This window comes from Triturus cristatus, chromosome 2_1 (genome assembly GCF_964204655.1).
Source record: "Triturus cristatus chromosome 2_1, aTriCri1.1, whole genome shotgun sequence".
Lineage (NCBI taxonomy): Eukaryota > Metazoa > Chordata > Amphibia > Caudata > Salamandridae > Triturus > Triturus cristatus.
The window spans coordinates 276200380-276220633 of record NC_140581.1 but is presented as its reverse complement, the minus strand read 5'-3'; the positions used below and the strand labels follow the sequence as shown (position 1 = coordinate 276220633).

Genomic DNA, 20254 nt, shown 5'->3' with positions numbered 1-20254 from the left:
GGCATCACTCATCTTTTTCCTCCTGTTCCCTTTGTAATGCCTCGTGGGACTTGTACTTGGTTCTTACCTACCTTATGTGCGCTCCCTTTGAGCCACTACATAACTGTCCTCTCAGACTTCTCACTTTGAAAACTGCCTTTCTGGTGGCCATCACCTCTGCACGCAGGGTGAGTGAGCTACAAGCTCTTTCTTCCAAACCTCCCTTTCTGGCTATCCATCAGGACAAGGTCGTCCTTCCAGTGTGGTTACTTCTTTCCACATTGGCCCAACCCTCACTTTGCCCACCTTCTTTCTGCCTCCGCATCCTTCAAAAGAGGAAGAGAGGCTCAACCGTCTTGATCCAAAACGTGTGCTTTCCTTTTACTTGGATTGCACCAAACAATTCTGGGTGGATGACCAGCTCTTTGTTGGTTACGTGGGCACTAAGAAAGGTCGGACCGTGCACAAACGAACCATCTCCAGGTGGGATGTTCTGTGCATCAAAGCCTGCTATTCTTTGGCAAAGAAGGAGCCTCCAGTGGGGCTGCGTGCCCATTTCACCAGGGCGATGGCAGCTACCACTGCTTTGGGACAAGGAGTCCCCCAAAATGACATCTGTCAGGCACCTACATGGGCATCGTTGCACACGTTCACTAAACACTACTGCCTGGACAGCCAAGTCCGGAGAGACGGTTTCTTTGGCCGTTCTGTTCTCCAGGACTTTCTGGTGTGTACTTAGTTCGCAGACCCACCACCGTGGTTGGTATTGCTGGGGTATCTATTCTAAGGTAAGCGATCTATAACTAATTGTTTCGTTCAGATGAACAAGTTACTTCCCTTTGGTAACGATATATCTGTACGAAACATAGGTTAGTTAAAGATTCCTTGCCGCCCCACCCGTCCTCCCTGTTCTGCGAACTGACTATTAGGGTTAAGGACATCCTTTCAGGGCCCTAGTTTTGTGCACCGGTGGTCAGTGTCTTGCATGGCTCTGCTCTTCTGGCGTGAAAAGTCGTGTACAGAACTGAGGTCAGCGTGCGAGGGCGGTGTCTATGTAGCTACCGCAACGTCATCCCGGTGACCACGACACCAACAACAAACGCGGATACAACCGACGCCACCTTCCGACGCGCAGGGGTACTGCTGACAAAAAACTTTCCAGATCCAGTCTGACGCCTGGGGGTAATTCTCAGGTAAGGAATCTATATCTAACCTATGTTTCTTACAGATATATCGTTATTGAAGGTAATTAACTTATTCGTTAGTTTCACTGCATGTTTTTCAATTGTTGTAACAAGAACTTTCATTTATCTCAAGCACATTCTAACAGAATACTCTATGGTTTTCAAATAACTCATAACTTTAGTACCAAATTCAAACATTTAAAAAACCCAAAGCAATGCTAGAACTTTGAACTACTTATTTAAAAATGTTATAGTACATAATTACTGTTTTATTACTAATCATATATGTGATCATATTTCCAACAGTTTTTTTTTAAATACATACTGCTAAACCTTCTTTAAATATCTGAAATTGGGACTCAAGTTAGCTCTAAAATTCAACATGATCCTTTTCCATGAAATAGACTACTGGACTAAATTCTAGTTCTATTGGCACTTGTGCCATTTGCAGTTCTTATTTTGTAAACGTACTTGTTTATGGTAGTTTTTTTCAGCATACACATGAACTCTGACAAATGTAATATCCTAGCAACAGACAAGATCATTGTATTTTGCTTAGGGAATTCACACATTTCAAATTAATATGTGCAAGGGTTCCAGTGTCCACTAGTACCATAAATAGCCCTATAAAACCAATTGCAGTATCATTCTTCACCAATGAAATAGCCTTTCCATTATAAATGTACCCCTTTGGTCTCTTCTAACAAGCGTATTACCTACTCACTGAACAAACATTGCACTCTTCCTCTTCCCCAAACAGATATTAGTATGTTAAAACAAGAGCAACATTCACCGTAAACAAATATTAGTTATAGCAAATATACCTGTCTTTTTTTCAAACAAATAACACACTTGTATCTAGTGCACTGCCTGTTTTGATCAAATAAATAAAATACTCACAGCAAGTCTACTACCCCTGTGCACAAAAAAAAATAGTTCTCATACCAGTTGAACCGTAAAGTCTGTGCAAAGGTGCTACTTCTATTCACATAATATAAAAACAGTTAGTACAAATCCTCATGCTTAACTTAAAGGGTTTTCACAGCATCAAAGCCAAATGTGTCTGTGATTTCAGTACTAGTTTAACCCTTGAGTCATCAGAGAAGGAGGTGTACTAATGATTTTAAGAAATATTCTTTGCTAGGTTTGCTTTTCAAGTGGAATAACCTACTGATTTCCTATTGTTTGTGCTAGTAATTTTTGGAAACGTTTGGTTGGCTTGGCTTTGAAACTGGTAACATAAACAAACATTTGGCAAAGCCAATAGGCCTCGCCTAAATGAGAACTAATGGCTTTCTATGTCAGTGTCTTTTAGCCATGTTGTACAGAAGCTTGGTTGCTGTACTACATGGCCGGAAGGTTAAAAACAAAAAGCACAGTGATGCAATCAGAATTGACAACAACATGGACAACAGCAAACAGAATGAGTTAGGGGGGCTGGATGGTGAAAGCAGCAACGCAGCCAACAATGGATTTGGGCAAGTAACACAGATGAGGGAAGTTGGGAGTGTGTGCAAGGGTGACCAAACAGATAGGGAGGGAGGAACACAGAGTGAGGGAAGTACACTGTGGAGTCAGCTGAAAGACACACTGGTATTGTGCCTAAACACAAAGAAAAAAGTTGAAAATAAAAAAAATGAGCAGTGATAGGACACAAGTGCTGCATTCATGCTCCAGGGGAGGGACACACACTTGAAGGAAGTCTACAGCAGCTGACTAATAAGTTGAAAGCAATTGAGTGACAATGAAACCAACTAATGATAATCAATTAGTGGCCTCTAAGCCCAGTGTTAAAAAGCAGAAGATCGTGTGCTGTCTAGTTGGGAGCTAGAAAGCATTTTGTAGAGAAAGCACACTCTTCATATTTTCTAGATCATCATCCTGGCCAGAAGTCTCATATATTTGTTTTCTTATGCAGGTTCCCAAATATGCATTACCGTGATGTAAATTGCTACTGCATCCTCTGCCTGCCTGCCTGCCCAATAATCTTACCCTAATCAGAAAGCATTTGCTTTATTGACTGAACTCTGTTCTCCATACTTATCTCACTTAAGGCTGTTTTCTCTGTTATGGTACAACCTCATGCAATCTAATTGAGATTGCTTTAGAACATAGCAGTGAGAGACTGGGTCAATGATGGTGCAAATACTTGTTATGGTGCTGATGAAGAGCCTACACTAAAGCCTAATCAGTCATTATGTTTTTTTGTAGTCCAGATCCATCATCTATATTATTTATCAAGAATCAACAATTTGGCATGATAACTATCTACAGTAGAAACCTTTAAAGGAAGTAATACATAGAGGTCATATAAGTGGAAGTCACAAAGGTTTACATTTGCCATGCTTACTAATGGGAAGGTCTTTCTCAATTTTGGCACATAGCTTCCTCTTGCTGCACCATGCGTGTCCTTTCTTCAGTATAAATCTTTGGCCTCAATTTGTAGTTGGTACAATTAAGATCTTGGTGGTTGTGATGGGCCTCCCATCCTATTCTTTGCAAGAGCTTAAACTAAAATATATATTGTATGTTTTTGGCCTCTTGGTGTTTTTAGTCATCTGCCAGATTAGATCCTGGCATTTGTACTGGGCTGCATTCCTTATGGTAGAGTTATGAGTTGGTCTGCCTTCTAGGGTTTCAGGTCAATGTTGAGGATTAATTGATTTGAAACAGAATACAGATAAAGGCTGTCAATTATTCTTCCATAATGTTTGTTTTTTAGACTAAAGTATTTGTAATTTCTAACTGGCAACTGGGCACCACTGGGTATTTGAAGGGAAATAATAGTCAACTGACTAAAATTATCTTGTCTGTTAGGTTCCTTAAAGTATGTATTGTCCAAACTAAATGGGAGATGGGGCCTCAATTTGTAGTTGGTACAATTAAGATCTTGGTGGTTGTGATGGGCCTCCCATCCTATTCTTTGCAAGAGCTTAAACTAAAATATATATTGTATGTTTTTGGCCTCTTGGTGTTTTTAGTCATTTGCCAGATTAGATCCTGGCATTTGTACTGGGCTGCATTCCTTATGGTAGAGTTATGAGTTGGTCTGCCTTCTAGGGTTTCAGGTCAATGTTGAGGATTAATTGATTTGAAACAGAATACAGATAAAGGCTGTCAATAGTCTTCCATAATGTTTGTTTTTTGGACTAAAGTATTTGTAATTTCTAACTGGCAACTGGGCACCACTGGGTATTTGAAGGGAAATAATAGTCAACTGACTAAAATTATCTTGTCTGTTAGGTTCCTTAAAGTATGTATTGTCCAAACTAAATGGGAGATGGGGCTGCCCTTAAAGGGGTCCGACTGGAGCAAGCAAACCTCTGGGCTGCTTTTCCAGATATGCAGCCCACACAGCATTTTTTAGGTAACAGAAGTTAAGTCAAAATGAGCCTTGTCCACTGAGAATCAGTACAGTTAAATATCGTAACTACGTAATTACATGTAGAATCGGCAACAAATGAATGTTCAGCATTTGCTGTTTAAGGGTGGCGAGGATCAATCTTTTTTCACATTTGAGAGTCCTGCTTGAAAACTGTGATATATTGATCTGTAATGCTAAGCAAAATATCTGATTTCAGTAGTGGTATTTCATCAGGGCTTGGCTATCTTTTCAGGAGCAACTGCATAACATGTACCTATTAAATTCTATCACAAGTATATTATTCATCTACCACTAGTGGATAAAAATGTAACTACATATGCCTTTTTTGTAAGTGTGTTAGGCAAATATCCAGATCAATATAGTACTTGTGGGAGGAGCCTAGCGCGCAACCAAGATGGCCGCGTAGGTGCGAGGCTCCCGAGGACCTCCGCAACCTCCCACGACTATCCTGAATTTATCCTGTCTCGGATGAGGGGAATGTGTTGGTGAGCCTGAGCTGAGGTGGCACCCGTTTCCCGTTGTCAAATCGGACCTCGGACACCGGAGTGAGCACCGATTGAAGTCTGCGGCCTTCTCCTCGCCAGACCCCGGATTTGCGCTGAGGGGTGACCCAGTGACAAAGTGAACAACACCGGCGGGCCGGGCCTGGCGAGTCGCGCACCCCGCGCTTTCGCTTTCGCTTTCGCACCCCCTTGCAATCACTGCAGGGTTGGGTCGCGGGGCTCCTTGTGTTGGTGTGGTCTCGCTGGGAGACTTGGCCTGCCCGCCGGCTGTGACCCACCCCGCCGATCGGGGGTGGCCCCCCCCGGAGCTTGTGGCCCTGATTGCCTGCCTTTCACGACGTGACTGGTGCGACCGGGAGACTAGTGGCCATGGCCACCAAACAAGATGGAGACCGGGCAAAGACCAAGCCGACCCGGCGTGGCACCACCCATCAGGCCAACAGTATGGACCGCTATACCCTCCAGAAGGGATCTCCCGGCGGACCGCACAAATCCCCTGAGGACCCTCCTGATGCCCCGGCCCTGCCCACGGATCTGACTCTGCGGGATGTCATGGGCGCCATTGCCGAGATGAAGGCCTCGGTAGGCCAGCGGTTCGACACACTGGCACAGAAGATCGACTCGGTCCTCGTGGATGTTGGCCTGGTGAGGGCCGATCTTTCCAAGACCAACGACCGAGTTGATTCTTTGGCCCACACCACATCGGGCCTTACTACTGATGTGGCGGCGCTACAAACAGAGGTGCGCCGGCTTAGTCAGGCGAGCGCGCTTATGGATCGGCGCCTGGAGGACTCCGAGAGTCGGGCCCGGAGAAACAACATTCGCATCATCGGAGTACCCGAGGGACGGGAGGAAGCGGCGGCGGACCTATTTGTGGAGGACCTGATCGCTACCCATCTCCAGCCACGGGGGCTGAGTAAATTCTTCGCGGTGGAGCGGGCCCACAGGGTTCCCGGGGGAAGGCCGAAGGTTGGAGCCCCTTCGCGGCCCCTCATTGCCCGGATTTTCAACTTTCGGGACAGAGACGCTATCCTGCAAGCCTCCAGACTGTTGGGGCCGGTTAAGCTTGACAACCTGGAGGTGAACTTTTATCCGGATTTCACCCCAGCGGTCCAGAAGCAGAGACTGAGCTTCCAGGGCGTCAAGCGCCGTCTTCGGGACTTGAACCTTAAATACGCAATGCTCTTCCCAGCCAAGCTGCGAGTGGAGGTAGAGGGTCGCACGCACTTTTTTGATCGCCCCGAAGCGGCCGGAGACTGGCTGGACACTCTGTCTGGGGATCGTGATCTGGGGGGCGGGGGGGGGGCGGCGGGGGGAGACGGCACACTGGATCGGGACTGAGGGGGTGATGTTGGGCTTCACTCTGGACAAAAATGTTGCCACTCTCGATTAAGCATCTGTCTGTATAATTTCCCCTCCTATGGAGGTTGTGTGGGGTCTCTTGGGGGTTCTCCCTCCTCCTCTAGGGGGCTTAGCTAGTTTTTATTTTATATATGGGGCGACAGGCACACTGCACGTTGGGGGGGCTGTTTGGGCTCATGCAGGGGTGCAGGGAGGGGGGAGTTTTGTTGGGGTGGGTGGGTAGGGATGGGGGGGTGTTGTTCGTTTTCACCACAAGGCAAAAGTATCATTGTGCTAGCTCTATAGTGCTCTCGGGGGGACGAATGGTGGCTCTTGTCTATGATGGGGGGTAGGGAACTAACTCTTTTGTCCTGGAACGTGAATGGACTGGGGGACAGGATTAAACGTGGGGTGGTCCTGCAGTTCTTGAAGCGAATCTCGCCCGATGTAGTTTTTCTGCAGGAGACACACCTCATTGGCAACTCCTTCTGCGCCATGAATCGGCGTGGCTATCGCCTAGTGGCCCATTCGGGCTTTACGTCTGGCTCAAGGGGTGTGGGCATCATGGTTAAGAACTCGCTTCCGCTGGAGATTGATGAGGTGCTCCATGACGACAGGGGACGTTACGCGGTCTTGGTGGGAAGGATGGAGGGCAAAGTGGTGGTTTTTGTGTCAGTATACGTCCCACCGGGGCTGCAGTCGACTACCTTTGCGGACCTGGGGCGCCTCCTCCTTGGCCTTCCGGGGGGGATTCTGGTGGTGGGGGGGATTTCAATGCGGTGGTTTCCGGGACTGTGGATCGTCACCCCCCTAGGGACCTCCCCCGGGCCCAAGCGTGGCTCTCTGGTCTATTAGACACTTTGGGATTGGTGGATTGCTGGCGTTTAAAACATCCCACGCAGTTACAGTATACCTTCCATTCGGGGGCCCATGGTAGTCTCTCACGACTAGATTATGTCCTGGTCCCGGCGGCCTATGTTGGGAGGGTGGGAGAGGTGCGCCATTTGGCACGGGGTATCTCGGACCATTCCCCGCTCCTGTTACACCTGGACCTTTTTCCGAGGGGTGAGGGTAGGGTGGTCCCGATCAATCCCTGGTACTTGCGCGACCCCACTATTCGCGCTGAATTGATTAAATCCCTCCAGCGCTACTTTGACGAGAATGTGGGGTCCGTGCCTTCGGCTGTCTCACTGTGGGAGGCATTCAAGACAGTACTACGAGGAGAGGCCCTGTCCCTCATTTCCCACACCCGGAGGCGCGAGCGGGAGGAGGTGACCCGGGTGGAAGCTGAGATAGCCGAGTTGGAGGGTAATCTAGAAAGTGGGATGATGGATGCCGTATTGCATGTCCTCCAACTCAAGCAAGCGGCCTATAGGGCCCTCGTCACGGAGGCAGCCAGGGGCCTCAGTAGAGAGCAACAGGGGAGATTGTATGATGTGGGTGATAAGGCTGGTAAATTGATTGCGTGGCTGGACAAAAAGGAGAGAGCGAGTCGTGTAGTCCCGCTGATTGAGAAAACAGACGGTGTGTGTGTTACTGAGCCGGAAGAAATTGTCTCCTGCTTCGCGGACTATTTCCGTGGGGTGTATTCCCCGGTGTCTTCCTGCTCTGAAGAGGATTCCCGTACCCTGCTCAGGGATATCGCGCTGCCTTCCCTTTCGGAGGAGGACAGAGTGTCGTTAGACGCCGCTCCAACCTCCGACGAAATCGCCCTCGCCATACGTTCGGTCGCTTCCGGCAAGGCCATGGGTCCTAATGGTCTCCCCATCGAGTTGTACAAATTGAGACCGGATACGCTGGCACCACATCTTCGATCGATGTTCCTGGAGGCCCATTCGGTGGGCTCCCTCCCGCTGGACCAGCGTCTGGCTACAATCGTGGTTATCCACAAGGAGGGGAGACCTCGGGACCGGGTTACATCCTATCGGCCCATTTCGCTACTGAACGCGGAGCCTAAAATTCTCGCCAAGGTCCTGGCCAATCGGCTGGTCGGCGTGGTGGGCGAACTGGTTCACCAGGATCAGTCCGGCTTTATTCCCCATCGTAACACAGCTCTTAACTTGCGGCGTTTGCATGGGGTGCTTGCACGTGTTCAGTACATACGGGAGCCGGCCATTTTGGCATCCCTGGACGCCACCATGGCGTTTGATACGCTTGAATGGCCATACATCTGGGCGATGCTTGCGAAGTTTGGCTTTGGCGCAGGGTTCATCAGTTGGGTCAAATTGCTGTATTCGGGCCCATTGGCGCAGGTGGTGGTGAACGGTAGAGTATCGGCTCCGTTTGAGCTGGGCCGGGGCACGCGGCAGGGCTGCCCCTTATCGACGCTCCTTTTTGCGCTTGCCTTGGAGCCCCTGGCAGAGTGGCTGCGGTGGGAGCCTTCCATCCGTGGTCTCCGTTGGACCCCCGAGCATGAGGACCGCGTATCCCTATACGCCGATGACATCCTCTTGTACCTAGCTTCCCCACGTAACTCACTTATAGTACTGGTTGATGTTTTGCATTCATTTGGTCGTAACTCCGGCCTTGTCATCAACTGGGCTAAATCGTGCGTGTATGTTCTCTCTGGGGAGGCGCCCGTTCTCCCGCGGGGCTGTCCGATCCAGATCGCCCCGCAGGGATTTCGGTACCTGGGTGTCTTCATTACTCTGGACCCGGAGGCCCGGTATGATCGGAACTTGTTTCCCCCCCTCCAGCGCCTGAAGGAAGATGTCACGCGCTGGCGGCGCTTGCCGCTCTCGCCGCTCGGCCGGGCGGCATTGTTTAAGATGATGTCTCTGCCGCGCTTCCTCTACGCTTTGCAGAATACTATGGACCCCGTCCCAGCGCGCTACTTCTGTGAGGTGGAGAGTTTGCAGCGCCGCCTGTTCTGGGACGGGAGGCCGCGTATCGCCCTGGCGAAGCTGACGCTCCCATGGTATGACGGCGGGATTGCCCTCCCGGATATCAAACAATACTATTGGGCCTCCCAGCTGGCTGCGATTAATCACGGCCTGTATGGGCCCGCTTTAAACCCGGCATTCGAAATGGATAAGATGCTACTCCCGGGTGGGGACTATAATCGAGCGCTCTACTCCAGCACGCCCGACGCTCGGCTGACCGGCCCCACGCGTGTCATGGTGCGAGTGTGGCACGCGGCTAATGTGGCGATGGGGTGGAAGGATCGTCTGACCCGGGAGTCACCACTCTACGCGTCCGAGCAGTTGGGCTCCCTGTGGACCTCGAAGGGCTTCGAGAAGTGGGACATGATAGGCATTAGCAAGGTGGGGGATCTCTGGACGAGGGGAGGATTTAAAACGTTCGAGATGCTGCAGACGGAGTTCCACTTGCATGGCAGGGAGTACTTTCGGTATTTGCAGATCCGTCATGCACTGGGCTCCGTCTTCCCGGACGTTGCATCCATCCCGGAGTGTTCCCCCCTTGAGGATAGAGTGCTGGATGGACACGTTCCGGACAGCACGATCTCACTGATCTACAAAAAACTGATCAATGACCGCACGGGATTGCTGATTGCCCTTCGTGAGGCTTGGGTTGCCGATGGACTGGAGCTGGACGACGAGGACTGGACCCTTGCAGTGGCCTCCCCGAAAGAGGTGGCCATACCGGCCCGCCTTCGCTTCGTCCAGCTCAAGATACTCCACAGAGTCTACATGACGGGGCCGAGGCTTCTGCGTATGGGCTATGCTGTGGACGGGTTGTGTAAGCGTGGGTGTGGCGCTTTGGGGACCTTTCTGCATATATTGTGGGAATGCCCGGAGGTGGAGCGATTCTGGCGTGGTGTGCATGAGGTCCTGCGTGTGGTTACGCATGTGGTGCTGCTACCCGAAGCGAGGAGATGCCTGTTGAATGTGTGGGAACCTACCGACTGCTCGGCGCCACAGACGTGGTGGGTGACTCTGGGATATATGGTGGCTAAGCGTGATATTGCTCAACTGTGGGGATCTCAGAGGTCCTGGGTGCTTCAAATTAAGATTGACCCAAAAAATATAGAAATTGCGAACATCTTCTGTAGCTGAGATATGATCCGTAATGTCAGTATAACCATGTAACTAATGTTCTCCTGTGGGGCTTCAGGGATTTTCGAGAGTGCTCATATCCTTTCTCTTCTATGAAAGCCAGCCCTGGGTGCCCTACAGGATACCATTAGTAGACTGGATTGACAGCATCATGTTTTTAAGAAGAAGAAGGCCAAATATATAAGGTGCCATCTCAAAAATCTGTAACTACAAATACCCACCACCATAACTAGGACCCATCTTCTAATGTAACTGGGGCTAGCCAATCCACTGGTGCATATTTAAGGATATATCCAAATGTCTGCTGGAGTACAACAACCAGTTTAGGTCCTAACCTATTGTCTTAGTTTTCAAAAAGAGCAAATGGACTAGTGAGCATATACTCACTAGGTCGGTCCTAGGATGATATTTTGCTTTAAGTGCCTGTATCTAATGGTGTTGACAAGGGACATGGGTCACTGAATTGACGAGGAACATAATCCCCAGCAAGACGGGGACGCCCTCATCTCACATGCAATGTGTATTGTGCTCAGAATCAACTGTACATCGGCCAGTCTGTCCGGGGGTCTCCCAGCATCATGGAAGGGCTCAGTCATCTCACCAATATATAAAGCAGGCGACAGAGCTCTTCCAAAAAATTATCGCCTGATCGCTCTATTGGACATCGAGGCAAAGTACTTTGCAGGGCTACTATTGATTCAGCTGCGTGATTGGGCTACCAAGAACAACTTAATTCCGCCCAGCCAAACAGGATTTTGCAGAGATGCTGGAACAACAACAAATCTTTTAGCTTTATCACTACTCATTGATAAAGCAAAACAGACCAAACAAAGCCTCCACTTCTGTTTCGTAGATTTCAAAGCAGCCTTCGATAATGTCAATCGAGCAAATCTGTGGAGGAAACTAGCTTTATGGGGGATTCCTGCACCACTCTTAAATCTTTTGATAGAACTGCACTCCAACACATGGGTCCAAGTGAAGCTCGGAAAAGGCACCCACCTTTCAAGGCGCATACCAACAACAAAAGGCCTCAAGCAGGGGTGCGTTTTAGCACCAATTCTCTTCAACCTATATACAGCTGATCTGCCACCAGCTCTAGAGGCCTGCAACGCACACGCCCCTCGTTTGGGGGGCCGAACCCTGCCCAGCATATCCTATGCAGACGACGTGGTTTTGATCAGTCACACTAAGGTAGGCCTGCAACACCTTATCAACGTACTACACGGATATGCTGAGGACAATCTGCTCGAAGTCAACATTGAAAAAACCAAAACACTGACAATATCCAAGGAAAAAAAACCCTTCTCCTGGTCCTTTGGGACAAGGGCAATTGAGAACTGCTCTGAATACAAATATCTTGGCGTCATTGTCGACAGGGGTGGCCAGTTTTCAAGACATCTTGAGGCCACCAAGAGGAAAGGTATGCTGATCGCAACAACTCTCAGACGACTTAAAACCAATCTATCTGGGCCAACTCTTCTGCCACTACTGCGTGTTGCACAAGCAAAAATTGAGTCATCAATTACCTATGGTAGTGAAGCCTTAAGAGGTACAGACGCAAAACTGCTGGACACAACTATCTCAAAAGCTTACAGAGTCCTCTTAAATCTACCATCATACACCTCACAGGCTCAAATTCGGCTAGAATTTGGTTTAACCAAGCAATTACTCGCTAGGCGAGGATCATACATCAAATGCTGGTATAAAATAAAGATCTCGCCTGAAAACACACTGAATCACCAGCTCTGGGAAAACCTGCGTGGCAGCTCCACTGCACTTGCAAAAAACTACCTAGAGGAGTCACTAGCAAAGACAGGTCTAAAAGATCTATGGGAAACTTCCCTTTCGAACGCACAATTTAAACGTGTTGTAAATAAGAACATAAAGCGACTCTCCTTTATAGAGGACAAAGCTACTTTTGCCCACAGACGCCACGCATGGATGATAATGAGCTCTTACAAATCGCCCGGGCTACAGGCATACTTCGGGCTGGGTTATTGCAGGAAATCAAAAGAAGCATTTTTAAAACATAGGCTTGGAATCTTACCAGCCACACCCCACTTACAACCCTGGCTGAGAAAAGATTGTGGGCCCACATGTAGGCTGTGTGGCTCAGGGAAAGAAGATATGGAACACCTGATATGCTCCTGCAAAAAGCTAAAAGAGGAAAGAGTAGCTCTCCTGAAAACCACCTTCAACAAACTTAACATACGTACCCGGAGACAAGCAGTCATTGCATGCTTTGACCCAAGACTTTTACATCTGAATGGTCTGTTGGTAAAATTTCTGAAACTAGTTAAGCTCAAACAACCTAAAACAGATGAAGGTGTACAGAAAAACAAGGAATTATGAACATTTCTTGAACTTTTATTTTTTAACTCATTTTCCTTTTAAGACTGCTCTCAAATTTAAAAATTGATGAAATATGTACTTACTATGATCTTGTAATGGTTTTAATTAATCAGAAACAATAAATTTTACTTACTTACTTACTAACTGTACATCGGCTCCCATTGCAGAGGAGGCCACAACACCAAAAACTGAAGTAGGTAAATTTTCATTCAGAGCTGAAGCCGGGGAAACCTGTTCTGGGCAGTGGAATGCCCTGGATGCCTTCCCCACATGCCAGCTACTATATGTGTCGGAAAGAAGGTCTTCAGGGGCGTACCTGGAGGGCATGTATATCTGAGATGGGCACAGCCAGTGTACGCAAAGCAACCATCTGGTACCGACTGCACAAACATGGAGTCCAGATGGATCCTAATAGTCTCTATTCCAGCTGTGAGCCACACATACCCTACACACAGCGCTAATGGTCGCTGTGCGCCCGAGTATGTTTGTGTTTATGTGCGTTTGAGCCTGTGCCCTAATACAATATGCGCACTGACACACCCCACATAAACACAGAGTTCAAAGTCTGCGCCAACATCACGGCGCATTGCAGACCTATCCTCTTTAATGCCATCGGGCGCACAGCGACAATTAGTGCTGGTGCAGTCATCTGTAATACGGCCCAAGGGATTCCAGTTTTAGACCTTTTTGATGGGGTCTGCAGGTAGGGAGCCCCCTTGTAGGTTTAAAGAACTCCTCCATTGGATTATAACTACACTGCCAGTGCCTGCATAGCCTGTGTTGAGGGGGCAGTGACCATACTCCACAGTTTGGAGGCTGAGTTTGTGTGTACTCACTCTGATGTCAGCAAAAAGGTCTAGAGTGTACCCACTGGGCTTGCATGACTGCTGAGCTCATAATAGGGAAAACAACATGGGTTGTCCAGCAACGGTTACAGTTTAGGACAGCACAGCTTTACTAAGCCATGCTGAGGACATTTGTACCAATAAGCCTTAGATTTTTGATGTAACAGTATACACAACATGACATGTACGTAGAGAACTGGAAGGCAGAAGAAGATTCACAAAACCTTAAGTTCTATCTATTGTGTTTACTTGTTTTGTAATGATTAACCCTTAACCCCCAAAATGTGGTAAATAGCAAATGACTGGGGGACTTTGAATTCTTTTCAGTGACTGAAAATCATTTGTTCATGTTAATGAAAATAGAGGGTCGGCCCCGATTCCTACACACAATGCACAAAACATACAGTTAATCCTTAAACATTTGTTCAAAATGATGGTCCAAATTTTAGTTTTTTGTAATCGATTTTTCTCGCCATCCCTCTACTGCACAGTTCTATGTTTCTGTTTAGATTTACAGAACTCTTTGGATCATCCATTAGTTACTTTCTGCAGAAATACCAATACATACTCAATTTCCTATCCATATAAATCATTTTTCTAGGTTAAATGGCCACACTTGCCCCTTGCTATATGGTTAACAGGGGTTGCTAGGTCCTGAAGCCTAAAGAGCATGTGGTAAGGAAATGTGTTTGTTTTATGCAGAGCGAGTGATGCCAAGGCTAATCCTGCTAGACTTACTAAGAAACTGGAGAGTAAGAGGCAAGAGATCCGGGAATGGATGAAGATAAAACAAAAGGAAAGACTGGCAGAGCACAGGAAAATGCGAGGAGAACTGCGGGAGCGGGAGCATGACCCTTTTAGGCCTCAAAAAGATTTGGTATGGTTACAACTGATATATGATGTCCTGTGCACTTTTTCATTGTAAGTGTGGTGGGAGGAGTATGGGTATTCATATTGAAAATAATGGGGAGAATACATTTGATGAAAATCTTATGCAGTACCTCCTGTTTTTTAATGTCGGTTCCTCTAAAAATGTATTTAACTTAGGAGTGAAATGAAGTTTACATTTTTGCTTTTTAGAATAGCTCTAAAAAAAACTATCCCCATGATCTTTGTAGTAGTGTTTTATGTGGTGTGTTTGTGCCTAACACTTGTGATGAGTCTGTATTGAAAAATGTTTTATTGATACATCATCCCTTTATGAAGCAATATCTTATACAAAATGCAGCTGGCTAACCCTGCTGTTCCTCTTGGATCACATTTTAGAAGCGCTAATCAGGCCACTGTCTGATGCAGGTACATGTGTACATTTGCATAAATCTTTGCATACATACATCTTTGGGGTCATTTATTTATTGTTGGTATCATTGGGAATAATATTTTTGTAAATTTTTACACACCAAATTTCTCTTGGGTCAGAAGAACCTGCTCTGTTTTGATATATAATAGAACAGTCATGGCAGCTATCAATAAAAAGAAGCCGTCCAGCTAACATGATTTTCTAACACAATTTGATTTCTATTTGGCCTTTCTGTACACTTCATAACTTTGATATCACATGTCTCAGCACTATTCTTTTCAATTGCTTGCTGACATTTGCTTATTTCTGTTTCCACCAGCTGCCACCTTAGAATTTGTACTTATTTGTAACAAAAATATATAGTGCTTTTTGTTTGACCTGTGGTGATTTGCACCATAAATCAGTTCATCTTTAAAAACATCTTTCTCAGTTTCTTTTGCAGGCTTACAACTTTTTATGTCAAACGCTTGTGGATGAACTTTATTACACTAGAAATCTTTCAATAAGTCTAAGTGTCGCTGATAAATTAACTCTGGCATATTGGCAATATAAGCAAAAGAGAGCAGTGATATTTCAGTAGATTACCTTTTTGATCCTTTTCATAACATTATGAGCCCTGTCAGTGCACAGTAGTTTTCCCTTTTTTGCTGAGGCTGGGCGCAGCACACTTGCATTTTGGATAACTATCCTCCAAAACTTTATATGCCGGTTTTGTCTAACAACTACAGGAATAGCTCCCATGTCTAGTGTTACTGGTGACAATAAATATGTAATAAGACGTCATAAAGATTGAAACTGCCCTGAACTGCAGTACGATGACCCATTTTGCCAGCCTTTTTTCCTCCTGTTTTTATTAAATAACCCTGAAACTTAAAACAATTCTCAGATGCCTTCTTCCACAAGCTCCTTCTACTGCCCTAAGTGCTTCTCTGCAAGGATGAGAATTTTGTTTTATTTTTAGCTCCTTTTCAAGGACATGGTTTTTGTACATATAGTGGATTTCCTTTAAGGAAAAAACATTCATTCTAGAAATAATTTGTCAAAGGTTTCCTCAAGCATCACATTTAGGTGCATGGCTGGATCATCTCATTTGAAGTAGATATAGTTTTTGCCCTAGCCACACTACTTTGTCCGATTTCTTAAACATGGCTTTTTTTAGTGTCTTGTTTAGGATCCTGTTTTTTTCTGGTATACTACATATACACATCAGCCATTGAAGAGTCTTTTTCTTGGTCTGTGGTGCAAGAAATGGAGTACTTATTGCCAGTTTACAATAGTCATTCTCTAAAGACATTTTTAGGTGAAAGCATATTATATGATCACATATGTTTTGAAAAGTCAAAAGGAAGGAGGATCAAGGCTGAATATCCTGCACCAGTCAAAATACCCTATCTAGGAAGAGTCAATCGCTTCATTGATTGGTGTAAAGGGGCCTGGAACATGACCTTCATATGTCCCAGAAAAATGGCACAGATGCCACTTAAACAAATTAAGCAAAGGGTGGCCCTGCACTCAAGCATGTAAATTTTGTATGGATGGAGCTTACTTATTATCCACTAATGCAATAAAACAGATAAGCAATATGTCAAGATCTTTCCAAAAAAAACTGATAGATTATAATTGTAGATGAGAAAATTCTTTCTTCTTTTTTTCAAATTTTTAAAATTCAAGATCGCCGACGCGTTTCGTCCTCATGCGGACTTCTTCAGGGCTAAAATATATACAAACAAACAAGACACTATTTACAATGAATAAACATGTACTTAACGTAAATACATATGAACCAGACAAAGCAATGAACAGAAATGCATCCAAACAAAATAAGCAGTTAAAACATAACCATTCTGTGACATAGATGGGAAGAGCACATCTCAAAAAATACATATGATGACAGCGGGAGTAGACATGAATAAATATAAATATAAACATAAATAACTCCAGGATGGAGATGCTCACTAAGTCAGTGTTAATGCAATTGATGTAATTGTAGAAAACATGGCAGACAAGTTTTGCCCCATTGAGAGTGAAAGACAAAACAGATGGATTTAAGTGCAACCATCAATTGTCACAGATTCACATATTGACTTTCTACTGCAACAAAGAAAATATATGTATGGCAATTGGTCAAATAGCAGTAATTGGAAGCATCCTCAAATTATGGATGCTCTTAAATTCAGTAATGGCACATTTATTGTTGTTATAAGACATACTGAATACATTGAACCCCTGGGTAGGAGGGAGACATAACAGCTAAATTCAAATACATCCAATAGTTACCATGGATTCACATACTGACTTCTTTTTTTAATTGTATTGATTATTAAAAACACAGCATATATCAAACAAATGATCAAAGAGAGAGAAAGAGAGACACAACAACCCAAATTTGCCACAATCCCCACAGCTACCGTTAAGTTGTACTGGCATACCTTTGCTATAATCAAAAAGCTTTGCTTGACTTGAGATTTCTTATGTGCGATCAGATCAAATGGCATAGCGAGACAGTCTGAAAAAGAATGATAAAAAACAAACTAGCCTTCGATTTTGAACAAATTATGTCATCTTCTATTATACTCCTATCAATGTCAATACCAAAGTGCCAATTTATTGAAGGTTGGGAGCTGATAGTCATGTCCCATAATTGCATCTATTAGTCTTGGATGTTCTTGATTTGTTATAGATCAATAAGATTTGGAAGACCACACTGGTGAGTATGTAATGCTAAGGTGCGAAGGGACAAATGGCACTGTGTTGGAGTAAACAACAAGAAAACCTCAAACGTGTCTGTCCAATGACAGCATAGGAATGTTAAGTATAACAGGTTCTAACTAAATAGTGCAATCAAACACTCCCGAGATAGTGAATTTTGTAATTAACTTACATAAAACGAGTCACCCAGATATGTGTGTAGATGTTGCTCCTCTTGATCCGAGGAGATTATATTTTTGCTTGAATTTCTATAGCAATGGTAATGTCTGTAAAGAGAAATGTCAGAGAAAGATCTTCATCACTCTAACTACCACAATGGCTAGATATTTTTATACCCTAATTATGAGGGGAACATACTCAAACTCCCATTATACGGAAGCCTGTACATTCTAACAATACCAAAATGCTCACACCAGCAGCGAGCTTCGAAAAAATTGCTGTTTTTTAAAACACATCGTATTGGTAAGCCCAATACCTCATATATAAATGGTATTCATGTCAGAATTACTTGATGAATAAATTATGAGGATCTAAATAGCACATTGGTAATCAATTATCGCGAACCGTAAATGCCATATTTTCACAGAAAAAAACAAAATATAGCTAGTAAACACACCGAAAATGCTACCAACCGTGTATTTTTTGGTTGTATCTCTCTCTTTCGTCTGTTATACATGAGAACAAGCATACAGTAAAAACACTTATAACATGTACATTATGAAGAAAAAGAAACCTCTGTAAACATAGAACGTCTAAATTAAATTACTTATGGTTACAAAAACCAGCGCCATATTTAAACGGGCTTGGATACGTGTCTTGATAAACATAAAATATACCTGCATTCACCAAAACAAAATTGGCTCACATCTATAAAGTTCCAATTGTCAGGTAGCTTACAGGGGATTCTTTATAGGGGCCAACATCAATAGGCATGCAGCTTTATAGCAAAGACGGTATGGGAGAAAAGCGAGCTCAGTGCAAGCAATGCGTCTCAATTCAATTATTGGTGGTTACAAAAACCAGCACCATATTGAGGCGGGCTTTGATAGGTATCTTGACAAACATGAAAAACACCGCTTAACCAAAAAAGAATTGGCTTGCATCTATAAAGTCCCCACTATCCGATGTCTGACAAGGGATTCTCTATAGAGGCCATCATCAATAAACATGTGATATATAGCTTACTCGTTATTAGTCGTAAAGATAATTCTAGCTCCATATACTTACGGGATATGTATCTCTCGTGCGTCCGAGGTATCATCTGGTTCAGGATCAAAGCAGACGCCCAGCAATCTTTCAATATACACCCCTTACATAAGTGGAAACCCTCAACGCCTGAGAGCATTTTCAGGTCAACCAGTGGCGACAGGCACCTAGTAAAATACGTCATCGTCCACTAGTGATGCCATCTTGGAATGGTGTTTGGGATATAAAACGTGTGTCAACGATTATACATTGCCGTAGTATAATACTATATTTCAACTATTATTAACAATTTGTAATTTTTAATTAGATCAGACACCAACTTTGTTGAGCAGCTATATATTTAAGGGCACAAGTTGCCATAAGAGGTGCCGTTAGAGATTGACGAAGAGACAGTGAATCTAATCTGGCGCCATCTTGAAACCTGATGACTGACCCAATCCAAAGTTACACCTTCTAACAACGGTGTGAAAATACAATATATCCGTTTGTTTGTCTATAAATTGGTAATTTGAACAGACTACAGATCTATTATAATCAATACGATAAAAGTTCTTATATTATCCAAATCTAATGAGCGGGAGCTGCGACTTCACCCGACAGTAGTGCCATCTTGAAATAGTGTTTAATAGTATGGAAATTACAACCGGCAATTGCAAATTACCGTGTTGCAATAACATATCTCTACTGATGTTAATAATTAAAATCTAAAATTATAAATTCAAGCATGTGTTTTATAGTGCAGGACATATTTTCAAAAAAAGCCCAAATTGTCAAAAAAACGCCATTAATAGTTAGCGGCGAAAAGATGGATCAGATGGAGTGTTGTCCTAAGACATTATGAGCAAAGTTACACATTCTGCCGAGGGTTAAAAAGTACAATAATTCTATTCAGTGGATTAGAATTTTATGCTGTAAGTGACCTGCATCTCTAGTATTCATAATGCAATAAAATTCTTTATATAACAAAAATCTGTTGAAGAAAGCAATTGCAACAACACAATGCTCATATGGAGAGCACAGTCACAGGAAGGCCAATTGCGAGAGTGGCATTAAATCGAGGCTTAGAGCCAAAGGTGCATCCATAGCAATGGAAACTGTGGTTCAAGAAAAAATCCTATATCATCCATAGCTACGGACCCATATTCCCAGGATTCAGCCTTGTAAGTCCAACCATGATGGGCGAGAGATTGCAGAAATGCAGATCACAAACCAAACATACGACCTGATAGTTTCATAAGAAATGGTGAAACTCATTATTAATATTCAGACCCAGAGTTGCAGCCCTCAGACGGCAAATCCAGCGTGCCTCTGTTTGTCTAAGGTGGTTAAACCTATCAACACCTCTATCGTTCCTACTTACATGGTCTATTGCATGGAAGGGGATGTTCATATTTTCAGGATGAGAGGCAAGGATATGCTGTGCAACAGGGTATT

At 44.7% G+C, this 20254-nt stretch overlaps 1 protein-coding gene across 3 annotated transcripts in view; it reads left to right on the top strand.

Moving 5' to 3' along the window:
* The window catches only part of CPLANE1 (ciliogenesis and planar polarity effector complex subunit 1), a 2680747-nt gene that overhangs the window by 2224202 nt on the left and 436291 nt on the right, over window positions 1-20254 (top strand). For all 3 annotated transcript variants that reach the window (XM_085631095.1, XM_085631092.1, XM_085631094.1), the window contains exon 46: window positions 14308-14482. In XM_085631095.1, coding sequence (XP_085487221.1) covers window positions 14308-14482 — 175 coding nt within the window. The remainder of the gene's footprint in view (window positions 1-14307; window positions 14483-20254) is intronic.